The sequence below is a fragment of the Pollicipes pollicipes genome, unplaced genomic scaffold, assembly GCF_011947565.3.
Source record: "Pollicipes pollicipes isolate AB1234 unplaced genomic scaffold, Ppol_2.1 Scaffold_3447;HRSCAF=4054_pilon_pilon_pilon, whole genome shotgun sequence".
Classification (NCBI taxonomy): domain Eukaryota; kingdom Metazoa; phylum Arthropoda; class Thecostraca; order Pollicipedomorpha; family Pollicipedidae; genus Pollicipes; species Pollicipes pollicipes.
In genome coordinates this window covers 7763260-7781149 of record NW_023596297.1, presented here as the reverse complement: position 1 = coordinate 7781149, position 17890 = coordinate 7763260, and the positions used below count along the sequence as shown (strand labels likewise).

Sequence of the window (17890 nt, the reverse complement as noted above, 5' to 3'; positions counted from 1 at the left end):
CCGGCTGCACACCCACGCACCGAAGTTCTTGAGTCACATCTGTTACTAAAAACCTGTGCGACGTAACTGGTGGTTGCACGAGCATTTCAGAAAACGTTAAGAAAAGCGAGTTGGGCCCCCCAGCTTAAAATCTCCCGCCGCACAAGCCCACCCATTCGCTGTCACCACCAAGAACATGAGCGATGTGGCATGTTTACGCGTACCAGCAGCACCCTTCGTATGACGCGTCTATCGCTGTTAACTTATTTAATCTTGCCGCTACATTTTACCGATACAGACCGCACCCGTCCCTCCCCCGCAGTAATGTGGGCCACCGGCCCGCAGTGGTCATGACTGTCTTCAACGAGCTCGCGAACACTTCCGAAGCTGTTCAGCGCTCGGGCTCCCGCCGCCCTCTGCCGTCAGCGCCGCTCTGCTCGCGGCAGTCGTGCGCTGGCGCCGCGCCGACGGACGTCCCACGAACGGCACCACCAGCGCGCGGCTCCTGCGTTCGGACTGGCTGCCGCGCGGCCGCCCTGCCGTTGTGTACGTTGTGTACGATGCTGGCACGGACTGGAGACGGACGTCACCCCACATGGACGCCCATGCGTGAGGTGTGATCGCAAGGCAGCCGCCACACGTGTGCGTGCATCCGACGCTGATGGCCGACCCGGCGCCTCATCGCTTGGCTCACGATGTCTTATAACGGCTATCAGCGGGTGTCATCGTTTAAGTCCCACCAATCAAAGTTCTGCTCGATCTGAAGAACGTGCAACACGGAAACATCGCTCCAATCCGTTGTGTATTCATCACGATTTAACTGTCGCTGGTCTCAACATTCTCCGTGGATAGGCCCTTGAACGTGGGCACGGGCACGAAGGTGACCAGGGTGTACAGCTTGTGGGGAGAGTCCTCGTCCTCGTTCCTCTTCCTCGCGAGCCGCACACGGATCCGCTTGGCGACAGACCTGTGCACAGAGAACACGTCAGTGACAGCCTCGCGGTCAGCCAAAATAAACGCGCCACGTAACGAACGTCGAAGCCACACTCTTCCCCCGACAAATGACCGTGTTTGTGCAGACATCGGGCTCGCGGCGTATCATCGCCGCAGCGGCAGCAAAGGCGGACGTGTAATTGACGCGTTCGGTTTCAGGTTAACATGCCTGCGGTGCCTGAGTCCATGCCTGCCTGCCATGCCCCGCCATGCCACGCCTGTCTATGCCATGCCTGCCTGAGTCCCGCTATAGCGATGTTGGAAAAATCGCCGCTTCCTCCTGGTTTCCTGGATTGTGACCGGGTAGAATGAAATATTTTGTACTCCGCTGTGACACAACAAAAACAGATTTTGGAAGAACTTATTTTCCCTCTCTGTTTCAGGACAACATGAAACCAAAAGGGGCGACAGTTCAGGAGTTGTCGCTTCCGTCATGAGCCATGTATCGGTATCCGCAAGAGCACAAATCCTGCACCTACCAGACATGGATGCCAGTACTTAGCAGCGTGTGTTGTGACCTAACTGTACGACAAATTATGCATGAAAATATGGAAGACAACGTGCCTGTTTATTGAATCGAAACATCTTTAAAAAATGCCGGGAACTGAGAAACGAGAAACGGAACTGCATCGGTCTGCAAATTAGCAAAGCTCTCACTTCCTACGCCCTACGCAGACCAACTCAAAATTTAACATAATTTAATCCATCACGAACGACGAACCGCACCCATTGCCAAACATGCCAGAATGGTGACAAACTGCACCCCCAGTAACCGAACACAGACGGTCACTTACGCTCCACCGCGGTATTATGGCAATGCAAGTGGGAGAATCATCCGCAGTTCAGCGCCAGAAGCGTCTCAACTATTCGGTACGCTGCGTCCACCTCCCAGTTCAGGTTGGAAGCTGGACATCGCAAAATTATCCAGTTGGTTGAAAAGTTTCGCCTACTCGTGGCTGATTTGTCAAAAGCGCAAATGTCTTGCTATGTTCGCGCTTATGTCTTGAACAGATTTGGAAACTTTACAAAGGAAGCTGTATATACATGGACATCACGACTATTAAGGACTTGTTTGTACTTGTCCAGAACCGCCTGTGGTTGGATTTCCGGCCAGTTGTTGGTATGCAGGGTACAACAATGTAGAGGCAGCGGGCCAACTAAATAGCGTTAAGTTTGCCATCTGAAGGTAAGAAATTAAATATGGCGATTCAGGCCTTACAGAAAACCTCTGCGTCGAAAAACGTTGCTATAAATAGCCAGACAACTGTTCGAAGATAGCCATCTCACCGTTGCAAAAACAACAGAACGGAAAGACACGCACCGATTACTTTGACTTGCCAAATTAATGAAGGCATTTAACAGGACGAAAACGTCAATGAATTGAAATACAAATTATCATATTTCGCAATTTTGTCGCTTAAAGCGCGCCTTAATCCATTATAACCTTGGCATCACTCACCGGAGCCAACGGAGTGACCGACTCTGATCCCTTTTGGCCGACATTGTACTTGTCAGGCATTGTACTTGCCATATCTCGGTAAATCAATTGAGAACGCTGCCCATCCCTATTGCTCGGCTGGGACGTGCGGGGTCTCGTGCGGTGTCCGTTAGTTGGAAGGTGGGGACACGAGGGTTCCGCTGTGCTTTTGCCGTTTCCAAAGCCAGGCAGATGTGGCATTAAGAGGTGGGGCGTGAGCAGTGCGATCATGGCGGAGCGTAAGCAGGTGGCTGTCTGTGGCACATTCGTTGGCATTCAGTCGTGTGCCATTTAAGCCCCTCTCCCCCCCCCCGTCCGGCCCCAAACTTATTTTGCGATACGCACATTCGTTGGCATTCAGTCGTGTGTCATTTAAGCCCCCCTCCCCCCCCCCGCCAGCCCAAACTTATTTTGCGATACTAGGTCCTTCAGGGGACGGCTTGTTGGCACCTTTGGGCTGATTATTTAAAGCAATTTTTTAGGAGAAAAAAATTGCCTGGATCCACGGCATGGTAAGCCTTTCCACAGATTGTCCATTCATATGAATATGTCCACGTGTTTCATGTTAGTGTCTGAGACTGTGTTGTTTCAGTGTGTCATGGTACTGATGTTTTATTTCATTTGGAGTACTTTTACATGCCTTGCCGTACATAGGATGCGACCCTTCTGTTGAGTAACGCCCATTGTACTGCTACCTCCTAATAAGCTTAACAGTGTAATAACTCACAGCATTAAAAAATGTCGTACTCCGCTACAACATTTTTTTTCTTCAATTTCCAGCCTTGCGCTGCAGTACACCTAACAGGCGGAATGTGGCGACACCAAAGACCTCAGTATTTGCAAGCGTGGTTGTCTCCACTGGCAAGAATATAGCGCAGCGATATTTGTTGGCAGGAGGTTACATGCTGAAGACTAACGAAATGGAGGGAGTATCAGAGTCAACGACAATATGATATCGATGTGAGCGGAAAACCTGTGTCACAGTGCCCAACGACATTGCTCTAAGCATCGTCTGGCCGGCTAACAGCTTAACCTGGCAGAGGTAATTACTGCATCGTAAGGGATGTTTTTCATCAGAAAGCTTGCAAAAACGAAAAAAACATCAATAGTGAGGAGAAAGGGGACCGAATGCGTGTTTCGTGTTTATCGACCCAGGTGTGGCGGACCAAAGACTTGCCATTGGCCGCGGTACCACGAAACGTAACGCGTGCCAAGGACGCGTCTAACGAGAACACGCTGTGCGATAATCCGTGTGACCACGTAGGCGGCGGGGTTACGAGCACCGCGAACGCGCTAACCGGCTTCAGCTGCCTGGCCGAGTTCGCCCTCTATCAGACGGCATGACGCTGAACACGCATATATACGGCGCACAGGGCAGCTGCGCCCTCCCCTGGCGCCGTCGGCCGTCAACAGGAGGCACCCGGCCCGACGACGCCACCACTCCCGGCGGAGCCGAGCAGCGGCGGCCGCCGGCGCACCATCGGCAAGCGGCGCACGTGCCGCTAACACAAATTGAAAACAAGCGGCTGCCGGCCGGCCTCTGTCGGAGCCCGGCTCTGCTGTCGCCGGTCAGCCAGCCACCTGCCCGGCACGTCCGCTCAGGCTGCGGAGCGCATTTCGACACAGGCACGGCGCCGGCTGCGCGGCCGCGCCAGTTGGGGAACTACGCTGGTCAATGGAGATTACAGTCGAGCATCAGCGCCGCAACGTTCCTTAACAGAACGCTCCACATTTGAAGATATTGAAGCAAGTATCAGATATACTCATTTATAGCTGTTGGTGTATTTCTAGGCAGCAAAGACTGCTTTAAACAACACAATTTCTCTGTTAAGTACATATGCTTCTCAATATGACGTTGTCTGATCACGTCATCGAACCTTGCACAACACTGATTGCGAGCCAACTGACGGCCGCTATATCTGGAACTGTGCACGCGACACCAGGTATGAATCACTAGGCAATTACAATTTTCTTGACCATGATCGCGGTATGGCTGAAAAAGTGGCAGAATTTGAACGACATTACGAAGTCGCGGATGCCTGGAGAACTCGGAATAGTATGCACATCTTCGCGGGTATAGTTCAGAAACAATAGGGGTTAAGATTTTAACAAGGGCAGGGCTGTGAGCTAAACTGAATGACCTTCAAAATGTCTCTTTCAGTTCAAAACCGCACACAACTGTGGAGCACCCCCCTTAACACATCCATGTGCACAGCTTTCACCACACTACTTCACTTTAAAGTCAAGTCATCAGCCCCCTCGCTGCTCGAGGAGGTACAACCAGAATTTGGGAAGCCTTTCAACCTTTCAAAACATTGGGAAACTTCTTCCCAGAAAGTAAGCTGAGCAGCACAGTTATATTAGTGACATCATCATGCCGATGCATTTTCACGCGTTTGCATCACCATAGTTTTTGGTAGACAAGATCATGCATCCATGCCATTGCCTTGACCATTGTTATTGATTTTGTATGCAGATGCAATATGCAGTTTGCACGCAAGTCAACCAGAAAAGAGCATCCGCCAACTCGCATAAGAATAAGAGGTTAGTGCCTCCCAGTATCAGAGCACGTGATCGTCGATGGCCACACTCAGATCGCGAGGCACCATTGGTGAAATCAGGACTCCCCTTGCTCGGAGACATGTGCGCTATGACAGTAGGGTATGCTGCCATTGGTTAATCCCAAACTCACTGCGCCACATGTCAGGAAAAGCCCACCAGCTAGTGTGACCATACCTTCCATGACCTGAACTAATATCTTGGACAACACAGCATCATGCAGTATGAGATGCAGCAAACCAACACCTGGATTGCTTTTCAACAAACATAGGTCGCTGCACGCCCCCAGGTAGAATGCCTGTCGCCTGCACTCACCGGATGCCGCGTGACCAGACCTGCTCGTTGAGCCGGTAATCAATGCGGACGTCTTGTGTGCCCATCTGCTGCATCGCAAATTTGCGGATCTCCTTCAGCGCACGCGGCGCCTTCTTCTTGGAACCAACACGGTGGAGCCGCTTGTGGAGGTGGATCGTGTAGTCACGAGTGACCACCTCCGACATGGTGGACTTGGACTTCTCCTTTCTGTCCTTTGTTTTGGCCATCTGGAAAGTGAAAAGGGGCCATCAGTTACACATCCATGGCATGATAACATTTTAGGTAATAATGACATCATTCCCTTGGAAAACAGCAGTTGCAATACACAACTAAATAACATTTATATGCAGACTGATCAGTGACTGTGGAACCCCACAGGTCTGAGAACACAAAGCTTCTTACTTATCTCTTTTCATGGATCACTGGATAGCAATATTTCATAGCATGCTTTGTTCAAAATAGTGCACTAAAATCCTGTCACTATACTATGAAGTTCCCCAATGGCACCCACTCTTTCATCAACCATCACACCAGGACAGTAATCAGTAATCATCCCTGCACTCTTAAACTGTCCCATGTTTTGAGCCACGCCATTCAACAAAGTATGTGTTGTAATCACAAAAAATGTGGCTGTTAGTTTCATCCTACTAGTCCCAGAATTACACTCATACAAACTGGTTGCTGACAAGTTCATGTTGGCCACCTGATAGCAAAAAATACAACCTAGAATGAATGCTTAACTACACAATCGCTACTGAAATGTATAACTGAACATTTACAACTGACAGCAACAACTACAGGAACTGAACTGCACGCACAATGACAATGCACAATTTTTGACTTCTTTTCTCCTGAGGACTGTATTAACACATGTCACAGTCCTAATCACATGAACAATTTACCACAAATTTATCTTAACTCAAATTAATTTTATCCCTACTTCTTGTTACCTTAACAGGGGGCCTGTGATGGACACTGAACACTCTTATTATATTAACTCTTAAAATACTTTCAAGGGTAAAAGAGTATGACATGAAAATAGTAGCAGACCTCAAAATAAGCCTCAAGGCCTTTTCAGGGTGCACCAACTCAGGACTAAGCACAAAATGCAGAGTAGAAGAATGATGGTGGAGTGTTGACTAGCAGCAATGAAGAAAAACCCAATGCACTTTATAAATTATTTTCCAGTGTTTTCACAAAGTGGCCAGTGCCATCTTGTGATGCCTTGCAACCTTACTGGACCATTTCTGGATGACTGTGGACATCTCTGCCCAAGCAGAAATTGGCTGCAATGAAGACCTCAAGCACCCCTGGGCCAGACAAATGTCCACCCAAGGCTTCCTGAGTCTGTACACATCCTGGCAATGCCTCTCAGCATGCTTTTCAGAAAATTGTTGGCAACCACAAGGCACCCCACTCCAAGAGTGGAAGCTTGGTGAGGTAGTCTCCATTTTCAGGGCAAGGTAACTGATGCTCCCCAGCAAGCTATGGTCCAGTGAGTCTTACTGCCATCCCTACCAAGATACTTGAATCTTTCATCACGGATGCCCTAATTGATAAATTCTCGAGTCTGGACTTCTCCATGCAGCCCAGCATGGGTTTCTCCCAGAGCAGTCCTGTATCACCCAGCTACTAGAAGTTGTGGAACATTGGAGCACCACAGTAGAGCGTGGAGATGGATGTGGATGTGGCATTCCCAGACTCTAGCAAAGCCTTTGATTCTGTGTCTCATTACTGTCCAAGCTCCATGCTTACAGTGCCGGAACTTGCTGCACCAGATTAGGGCTTTCCTTATCCTCCCAATGCGGCGAATGCAGGTGCAGTGCTTGAAGTCAGACTGAACACCAGCAGTACCCCACAATGATCAGTGCTGGGACCTGTGCTATTTGTAATCTTTGTGAACAGCCTACAAGATCAAGTGTGAGGCATGGTCAAGATACTCACTGATGACACCATGGTCAAAATACTCATGGATAACACCAAGATCCACTGTTGTGTCCAAGGCCCAACTGACCCGTCTCTACAAGTTGACCTTGACACCCTGGCCAACTGGTCGAAAGAGTGGCTGCTTGCCTTTAGTGCAGCAAAGTGAAGGGTGGTGCATATTCAGAACTGCAACTGAAGAATGACCTTCCTCTTGGATGAAGCTGTCAAGCCCACCCAGAAGGACCTGGGCATCTTTATGGATCATAGGCCAAAGGTTGATGTGCAAATTCATGACTTCTCCAGTCACCCTGGCTGTACTGCAGTCCTCTTCCTCCTCCCAGAGAAAACATAGCTACAGCAATAATCAGCTGTTTCATGGAGGTGTCAGCTAGGATGCCTGGCCATGACTAATTCAGCAAACTTCTTATCATGTGGGGTGTCAACAACTGGAATGCTTTTCCACATCTGGCCATATCACCTAACTCAGTCTAACAGTTCAAGTTCAGGCTTGATGACATCATATGACAACCCACGCCGAACCTTTCCATACTTCCAACTGTGGTATCACCAGACCCAGAGCCTGACAACACTGGGACCAACATGCCAAATGACATTTTAGAACTGTATGGTAAGATGATTCAATACCTCTGTTTTCCTGATACTGACTGATATATTATGGCCATAAGAAGACCGATAACCCTGTTTCCAAAACTTTGGCAAGTACTGTAAAGGTGTGCAGGTAATAGGACCTCAGACTCAATTTCGTGGTGGTTTTCATATTGCCCTGGGTGCAAAATACATGTTCCAAATGTCTTGTGGGTTGTGGTGGCAAAATAAACAATCACCACACGTTTAGTGGATCCCACAATTTGGAATTACAGCCGTACCATGCTGCCAATGTCAGAGACTGATCGAGGCCTTTCCTAACCGCTTGATAGGGTCAATGTGCTTCAACATCGCTGAGAATATCGTATGAAGTTTCCAACACAAAAGGTGTAAAGGCAGGGACTGCACGGCGGTCAATACGACTTTAACAAAGCCTGAGCCAAACAAAAGATTCAAAGAAATTGTCAACCTAACCAAAGTATCATCCCACGCATATAATCATCGAATTAAGATGAACTACTCGGTAACCTCAGAATAAAAACAGTAAATACAGTAACTTGCTACCCCCCAACACACCTTTACGATCTTGACGCGGAAAAGGCCGATTGTAGTGATGATACAAAAGCAGTCGTGTAGTTAACTTCGCTTGAAAATTGTTTTTAAAATATGGAGAAAAGTATCAATATAAATGATGAATAATTATGTTTTCTGACACAATTTTTTGCAATTTACTTTCTTCCAAATATCACAAACTCTTTAAACATTGTTTTCGTCATCTAGGTTTCTCATCCGCCCTACCCCCGTTGGGCGTTAAAGGACTGCTGAAGTCAATTGACTTGGAGCTCTTGCCCGTTTTTTAGAAAGCCTCTAGATGTGATAAGCTTTCCAAATCTAATAAGAAAAGAATCACATATTTGTTGTTGTTTAGTGTGGTAAATGAGCTGCTATATGAATGTTTTTTGCTTTGTTGAAATATGTGAAATCCCTGAAACTGCTGCATACGATGATATGTGACTCCTGTTTTGAATCATTAGAAATGAGATAAACGGTGTCAGCTTCTACTTATTAATACAAAGCGCTATGTCTACAAGTTTTCCAATACATTCTATTGTCACTCACATGATGCATTCGCTTCAAAGCAATGTAAACTTTCTAGATGGGACGAGATTTGCAATAAGTTAGACGTGACACAGACTATGCAGTATTTTAGGGTCACACATTGACGCTTGTTTATTTACGTTTTGCAAAGCGCGTAAGCCAGTGGCTCGTGCGTGAGCAAATGTTGGTGCGGTGATCTGATCATATGTGGTAAATATGGGATGACATAAACATTCCTCCAGCCTCTCTGTCCTCCTGCTGTGCTGCCCTGGGCATACTCCAGCTCTCCCAATCTATTTTTATTTTTGCTGGGTGTTTTTTATCTAGGGCATCAGGTTAAGTAAATTCCTGAAGCTCTTATATTGGCATTGTCACTGTGGTTGATGCATATGTGACAGCATTTGAGCCATAATGGTTGTATATCAGGCATTATATTAGGTACTCATGAAGTCACAGAAGTGGTAGTATTTTATTTGTTCAGGATAAGCTGACATTGAAAGTTTTGTAATGCAGGCATACATGCAGTAGTTTGCAAAATGCCTTGCTAACTATAGGGGATTTTGCATATGCATATCGGCAACCATGCCAGATTTTAACAATATTTTGTTGGGGTAGAGATGGGGTACATTTTCAAGTTTGGGCACCTTATAAAAATTGTATCCAGAAACTATTGAGTGTGCTATGGCAAGCATCATTATGTGTTGGTGTTCTATATGACACAGAATCAGCTGTAAATATTGCAATTTACTACCCCATTTGTTGCAGGATTATATCTGCTCCAAATATCTAACTGCATGTTTACCATTGATTGCAGACAAGTATATATGATGCACAAGCTGTAACTTGCTGTTACAGTGCTCTGAACACTTAACCCTCACCTTTAGCTTCTGTTATAGTCACCTGTTAACCCATCAAGACCTAACCTAACCCTCATAGGGTATATAATATACTTGAGGATGCTTTTGTACAGACTGTCAGTATTATGATTGGTAAAGTAACCTATGAGTTGCTAAGAGAGATAAGAACAACTAACATGATAAAGTCAGTAATGTGGAGACTCATGTGACTCACATTTTACAAGTGATCATTAGCAGCTAATCAATCAGTCAGTCCAGGGTGCCATTTGTGTAGTGGTTAACACGTCTGTGTTAACCACTACACTACGGGCACCCTGGTTAACACAGACGTTACCACGTCTCTGTTAACCACTGCACATCTGGGACACCAGAGGTACTGGGTTTGATTCCCCATGATGCCCACCCTTCCTGCCAGGGTGAGAGGCAGGTGATGCCATATAGTCTCAGCAGCTGAGTGTGTCATAAGACCCCAATCACACACAATCAGTCAGTCCTATGTTATAATTCTGCTGTTTGTTGTGCAGTTCCATTATTAGTTTTATTTTGCAGTTGTGGCATCCATCAAGATAGATTGTGCTTGTGACATTCTTTACTAAGGATGCGGATCATGCATGACAAGCTTGCACATATGAATAGATACAGGGTTTTGCCTCAGAAGGCAGGGAATATGAATGCAACAACACTGGTATTGTTATTACTGATGGGTGTTGGTGGCCTGTGGGCTACTTATATTTGCCATTGAGAGCTGTCATCAGTGGTATGTTTCAGCCCTCCTTTAAATTGCCTTTGGATGTTGGGAAATTTTCAACTTCCTACCTTGATTTTCCTATGCTGTGTCAAACATAGCATCCCCCAAAATGTTGCCTGACCTGTAATTCAGCTAGTGGGGCAAATCACAAATGGAAGCAGTCATGCTCCTTGATGTGGTAGTAAGCCAATGATGTCCAGCTTCAAGTTTTCAAATATTTATGAAAGATGTTAGGAAAATCCCCAACAGAACTTTTACCACCCTGGTGGCTCACCTGATCAGAGCTCCTGCCTTCCAATAAACTTGACTGCGACATGGTGGGTTTGAGCCTGTTTAGTAGCTTGGTATTTGTCCTGACAGGTATGGTCACAGTGGCCACAGGAAATGTCATGTGATCAGAGCAGATGGCAGGACCAGTGGTGCCAAACATTGTGGCATGTTAAACCTTTCACCACCCAGTTATGTGGTTGGTGTGGGATTAAGTGATCAGATGGTAGGTGTCAGGGCTCACACAACAAACACTGCTTAGTTAAGCTCTGATCCCAGAAGTCCATTCATTCAAGAGGTTGGGATAAAATCTTTAAAACACACTGGATGTTTTGTCATTATGCCCAATATCCACTCCCCTATGTGCCCCATTGGTTTACACTCCATCACAGCCACCTCTGCCTCTATCAGTAATGTAAGTTATGGGCATCCCATAAGGGTTGTGTAATATGTGATAAGGAAACTGCTACAAACATGACAGGGCAGGAAATGGCTGACTTAACATGTAGTTGTAAGGGCAAATCAAATGTTACTAGTGAGTTGTTTCATGAAGCAATGCTATGTACGCCATTTTTAGTTTGGAAAGCACATTCTTTATTTAATGCGTCATCACTGGTCTGTTTGAAAATAACAAAAACAGTACGCAGCCATCTCCAGATGCAATGCTCATGTAAATGTGTGTTGTTCAAAGTACTGGTGTTGCCAGGTGACAAGCCAGGCTGGGACCTTCTGGTCCTGCCAACTGCGGCTGTCGGTGTAGAGTCGGGCTGGGTTGATCGGAACCCGTGGCCGTCGCCGGCGGGCGCCTCCGGGCGCCATGGTGCACACGCGCGGCCAGCCGCGCTTCGCAGACGGCGACCGCGTGCTCTGCTATGAGCCGGACACCACCAAAGCGCAAGTGCTCTACGAAGCGAAGGTGTGTTGGCTGATGTTATGATGATGGGCCTTGGCCAAATTTGCATGCATTCACATGTTGGTATTTGCCATGTGTTCATCAAATGTAACTGTCAGCCCTGTCAATCCTGGTCCCATTAAAAAACTTGTTTTGCTGATTTGTCAGCTCTGCAGTGTTGGCTGCATGTGGATTGCTATTCTGTTGTGCTTTTTTACTGCATACACAAAGGTGCTCTTAGATTTATGTTGTTACCAACGTAGTCGGTGCGCCCGAAAGCCCGAATCATCATCATCATCAGATTTCTGTTGTTAATTATGTGAAGGTAAAGCATCAAGAGCCTGCAAGTTTAAATGACGATCAATATCAAATGTCCCGTGGATATCGTGCCTGTCTCTGACTAACGATCAAGACGGAAGGGCAGGGTCTCTTGAGCAGGGGTGCCTGCATTAGTAATGTGTGCATCCTCTCTTTTGTACAAAGCGACTATTTAGATGATGCTGTTGCAATTATAAAAGAGCTTTTCCAGGTTCTGGAAGTTGTTGAAAGGAGGGACAGAAATGGACGGCGATCGGTGGAGTGCCTCGTTCATTTCCAGGTAAGCGAACGTCCCGTTCCGTTTGGCTCAGTTAAGATGCCGCACGAATAAAACAGTGCGTTGTAATGCACACCTTATGTGATATTGATGTTGTCATGATGCTGCCAATGGTCCATTGGCCTTGCTGTACCAGACAGTTGTCATCACTTCCCTGCGCTCCACCTCGGGAGTTCGGCGTTAGCCGTCGGAGGCGTGAATCCACTCTCTGAGACGCCCCACCGCCAGGGCTGGAACTCCGGCTGGGACCGGTACGTCGTGGAGGACCAGATCCTGGAGTACAGCGAGGCCAACCGCAAGCTGCAGCGCGCGCTGGCCGAGAAGTTCCTGCCGCCGGGGTGAGTGCGCTTGCGGCACCGGAGTGCGGGCTGTCCAGTCTGGATAGTTGCCTCACTCATCGCGTACTCCTGCTAGCCGCGCGGCGTGGACACGCGGTGGAGCACTGCACGGGTCGCCAGAAGAAAGATCGGGCTCGCCGAAGTATCATTTTTGAATTAATTCAGTGGAAAATTGGTGATGCCGTTGATGCATATATTTTTCCGCGCTGGCCTCGCGCTTCTTTCTGTCGCAAGTCGTCTCGTGTCGGATAGTTCACTACGTTGTGCTAACTAGAGCTGAGCATGCGAACTCGTAATGTTCCTCACGTACGTCCGGCGTCCTCACATTCGGATTCGGCGATTACTATAGTGCCAAAAGGAGCGTTCAGATATTTGAAAACATTCGAATGTCTCTTGAAAAGGCACAAACGCTTACAAAAAGCACTCGGCATCGGTTTGATACTTAATGAACAGCTGCTTATGGCATCCCTGTGCTTAAGTGGATACGATCGAATATGAAGGGTTCATTGACGTCTGGTTCGAGCTCATGAAGTGATCCTGAACCAAACATCCTGATGAATGCAATGCCAGTTCAGCATGCCGTCAAACGGACGTGCCAGCGGCAATCTCCATCGCTCTGTGGCATGCCTGATCGTCGCGTGCGAGGCCAGCTGCTGTTTTGAGCTGATCGTGCGTCCGTGCATAGTTAATCAATGTTCTATGCCTTCACCCCTCAATGCTGCTGGATTGGGAGCTCTACATAATTCGCTGAGCTGGCGGCGGAGGTCGCAGTTGCTCATATTGCAGCTGTGACCATGTCGCGGCGACATAACCATAATCCCACCACCTGTGGTCAAGTCCTTAAGTCCTTAAGGGCCGGTCTGGCTACAGCTCCCCCGCCTCCTTCATCAATTAGAGTTGAGTGATGAACCGCATGGTGCCGGAACGTCGGAGTCAGTTTCTTTTGTCGTGAGAGGAGGACGCTGGACGACCCGGATCTAGCAAGGTATTTTGGGCGCGATTGGATCGCCAGTGGAGCAGTCCCTGCGTTGGAGCAGTCCCTGCGGCCAGTGAGACGCCGTTCTGCAAACTGGGCATTCCCCGATGTTCGTGTAGAGCACTGCCCGCGTCGTTCCTGTGGAACATCGTCAGCATCCCGCCCTCCCGGAATCCTTACTCTGTGTTTTTTTGTGGGTGTCGCGGCGTCTCAAGGTGAGGAGACTTGTGAAAATAACGCCCGTCGTATAGATTTCCACCTCACCTGGTCGTTTGGATACTTGACCGGGCGTTGTTGCCCGTCGTCTTCCAGTTGCGCTGTCATACACAACACCGGGTAATACAGAGCGGCACGCGCTGGGGACGTCACGGTGCATTACGAATGCGCATGAATTCAGCCGGTGTTTGTGCGCCCAGAATCAAGAGAAGAAGAAAAGTGAAGAGAATGGCTGTCAAAACACAATCACTTGTGTATAACTGTCGTGGAGGAGAACCGCCAATCAACACACAGCCGGGTGGATGGAAACTGTGCATAACTGTAAACCGGGCACTTTGGGCGCAAACGTTAAGTTGGTGTGATCGGAATCTCGGCACAGTTGTGCCACGTACGTGCCAAAAAGCTAGGTGGGTTTTAGGCGCAAAACTCTGTTTCCGCGGCGCTTGGCTCAGTTGCGAAAGCTGCAAGAAATTGGTATCGGAAATATTTTCTGTTTTCTACAACTAGCAGAGGTTTGTGTTTTTAAAAACACAGTGTTCAGGCATAATTTAAAGGGAGTGTTCCACATTCATGTGGGCTTTTAAACTGAAACGCTCACGTTGAATATCATTAAATGCAGTTTACAGTCCCGCCTTTTTAAGGCCTAGAAACCTCTAGGTCCTTAGCTTGAAGGCTCGCAGACGTGCAGTATTTTTTGTGTAGACTTTTTAAAGGTCATTCAAGTATGCGCGATGCCATGGAAACGGCATGCAACGGCTGTCTTCTCACAGGCTGTTTTCTGTTCATGGTGAAAGGACAGCATGGCCGCTCATGCCTCCGTGTTAGCGATGATGCGGCACACATGATCCAAACTTCGGGAGGTTGTCGGATAATATTCACAAGAAGTCGTTCATGAGGTATACAGGGTCTTAGGTCATGGAAGATAGGTCCACGTCACCGTCATCCAGTTTCCCTTTCTAACGCTCTCCTCATTACCTGCGCACTTGACCTGCAACACCGGACGTGGGCCTGAGAACCCGCAGTCTTACTCCGATTTACGGTGCCTGGAGTACGTTAGTCTTGATCCGAGTCCTTGGTCATTGATTGACTCCAGTCTGGGTCCGAGCCCGTGGGGATGATTGACTCCAGTCTGGGTCCGAGTCCGTGGGGATGATTGACTCCAGTCTGGGTCCGAGTCCGAGTCCCGGATGCATTGTTCAGCCCGTGTGCCATCATTTGCTCCTTTGGCCACACAGGACAACATGAGTGTCATGTCAGAATTCGACAGTTTGACAGATAGTCTTGACTGAAAATGGAAGCGACGTGTGTGGTGCATCAATGTGTATTCAACGATGCGTGGGCTTAAGTAACCTAACCCCAGCTAATTCGACCGAACCAAACCTAGTCAAACCCAGTCCAACGCGTGCCTTGACTTCCAAAGCTCCTCCGTCCCAAAATCCGATGCGGGTGGGTCTTTTACTATCGGCATGTGGGAGACGCTACTAAATGTAACACTAAATTAAATAAATAAACGGAACCAAATAAAAATAGAAATGTGTCTTTTTGTTCATAACTTCCGAATTTCATGATCATGATGGATGAACCCGTTCGCTGGTAGCGCATAATCATAGCGCTTAAAACCGTATCCCTGGAGCCAAATATAGGATGCCAAGATGACGCATGCTATCTAATCACATGAAGACGACCTGCGGATTTCGTACGAATTCACAGATTTCGTGGGAACTCACCAGGAGGCGTCCTTTTCGTTGGTTTCACACGCTATGCAGTCCCGCACGGGGCTTGTGGTATTAAAGAATGTCGGCGAACGCATCATTAAGGAGTCCAGTGACTTAATTAAACATCCGTGGTAAAACATCCATCGGCTGGTGACGATCGATAACGTGTGGGCACCCAAATATACCCAGCACCCAATACAAGCTGGTACTGCCGGCACCGCGTTTTTCGTGCGGCGCGGCGTGACGTGCACGACAAGGTGAGACTTCAGAGCGAGACATCTCATTCTGAAAGGAGGTGCTAAGTGAAAACGAGAACAGTATGAGACTTAATAGCAAGTCATCTCATTCTGAAAGGGGTGCAGAATGTAAACAAGATATCTTTTTTAATTGCCGGCGGCTCCTCATCCATCCGTTGTTATTTACTCAGCTTGTCGATGATGATATAAGGGCTGATGTTGCCAGCTGCCCTTGCCACATTCTGCGAGCCGTGCTGTGTTCCTGTTTATGATTTGTTATGTGGTCCAAATGTTTGTGACCGGTGTATTTCTCGCTGGCCATTGCGCGTGATAAAGCACTGAACATCCGTTCACTCGCGAGATCCAACGGCGCACCGTCTTCAAAGAACCCACGCGTGCGCCTTACCAAGGGTGCGAGCACCGGGGGGTAGCGGGACAACTGTCAGAGCGTGCCCTGCGGCCGTGTCTTCAGCGGGCGTAGTTCGGGCGTCACGTGACCGTGCGATCCCAGAGCTGCTGGCTGCTGGCGGCCGGGGGACGGAGGTGCGAGGCTAGGAGGACGGCGATACGAGGTTAGGGAAGTGCGCACTGCCAGCGAACGAGCCGCGCTGCGCGGTGGCACCATCCACATAGGGGGGGGGGGGGGGGGGGGTGCGTCGACCGGTGTAGGTCATACAGCGCCATCCACTTAGCCGGGGCTATGTGGATGGTGCATGTAGCCCCCGGTTTGGTGCCGTCCATGATGGTGCGTGTTTGGTGTCATCCATGCCACTGCTGGCAGGACACATTACAGAAATTCTGGACGGAGGCCGTGCCAGCGCCAGTCGAGATGCAGGGGTATCGGCTTACAATTGGCAGCGGCTGACCGGAACCGACATTGACATCGGGTGTCATATACCCAGTGTCAGCCTACGTGGACTGGTACTGCCCCAGTCACGACACTGCACATTCGCCTGCACTGGGGCTGGAGGGGGTCAGCCTTACGTGAGTCAGTTGGCGCGTGACCTCGCGCGCAACCCGCATCTGACTCAAATAGCAGGAGCTGCTCGCTTGTCATGCTGCTTGGTACGCACGTGTGTTTCGCGATTTGGAAACCACACACGCCTTGTGCCCAGGCACTGCCCGACGAACGCGCGCGCTTGGATGCCTCCAGGCCTGGTGCATGATTGGCAGTGTGGTAGTTTGATCAGATGTCTGAAATTCCGAGTGCACGCTCCCCCTGACGATGACCCGAAAGGCATTGGCGTCCCGCCGCGCGCCGTACTTCCGCCACGTGAGGTGCAGGCACCCGCAGCATGCGGTCGCGGTCGAGTGACGTGATCTCCGCAGTCCGACAGCAGCTGGGCGCTTTTTCGCCGGTGTCGGGCCTGGAGCGAGCCGGGATCCCCGCGGTGTCGTCCAACTTCTGCCGCCCCCAGCCAATAACGGCGCGTCTCTGCCGTGCCAGGCGGCAGCGTTATTAGATCCAGCTCGGCACTCTCTCTCGATCGCATCTCGAGCGAACTGCAGGGGTTCGCGCTGCCGCGTACTCCGGAGACGTGGAAGACGCGCGGGAAATGGCGGATAAATAGCTCTTGGGAGGATTCATGTCGCGCGTTGTAGAGCCCCTGCATCATTCAGTCAATCGAAATGGATATGAAGTTCCGGCAAATGAGACTTTTTTAGATAAAGTCCATGGTAGAAGCAAAATTCAACAGATTGCGCTGTAGACTGCATACATGGATAGATGGTAAAATCCTGTGAATTATATGAATTCATGGGGCTAGTGGTGTTCTAATCAGAACATCGCGAAACATTACGCGTATAAGCTTAACCCTGCCAGCCAATTAATTCGAATGATTGATTAAGTCGTCCCAGCTCGTCAGCGAAATGGCACTAGCATGCCATGCACCACCATGACGCAGCCGTCGGCTGTAACAGTACAGGCAGCCGGGGCCGCCGGCGTGGCATGCCCGTACGTCCTGCGTACGGCTCTCCTCATTGCGGGGAAATGCGTACATTTTGGATAGGGTCAGGCGTAGTTAGCCAGTGGTGATTGTCCTCGCCATTAGTCCTGCATTCTATTTAGCTAACTAACGGGACGACGGGACGTGCAAG

At 48.9% G+C, this 17890-nt stretch overlaps 1 protein-coding gene across 2 annotated transcripts; it reads right to left on the bottom strand.

Moving 5' to 3' along the window:
* Positions 1-762: 762 nt before the first annotated feature.
* LOC119091754 (60S ribosomal protein L31) lies at positions 763-8529 on the bottom strand. Of its 2 annotated transcripts, none has more exons than XM_037214621.1 (3): positions 8432-8529; positions 5324-5550; positions 763-946 (listed from the first exon to the last, which is right to left on the bottom strand). In XM_037214621.1, the coding sequence occupies exons 2-3, from the start codon at positions 5548-5550 to the stop codon at positions 796-798; spliced, it is 378 nt and encodes a 125-aa protein (XP_037070516.1). In that variant the 5' UTR covers positions 8432-8529; the 3' UTR covers positions 763-795. The 2 variants fall into 2 exon arrangements, with proteins under 2 accessions (XP_037070516.1, XP_037070517.1); XM_037214622.1 differs by lacking the exon at positions 8432-8529 and adding an exon at positions 7397-7420.
* Positions 8530-17890: the final 9361 nt, after the last annotated feature.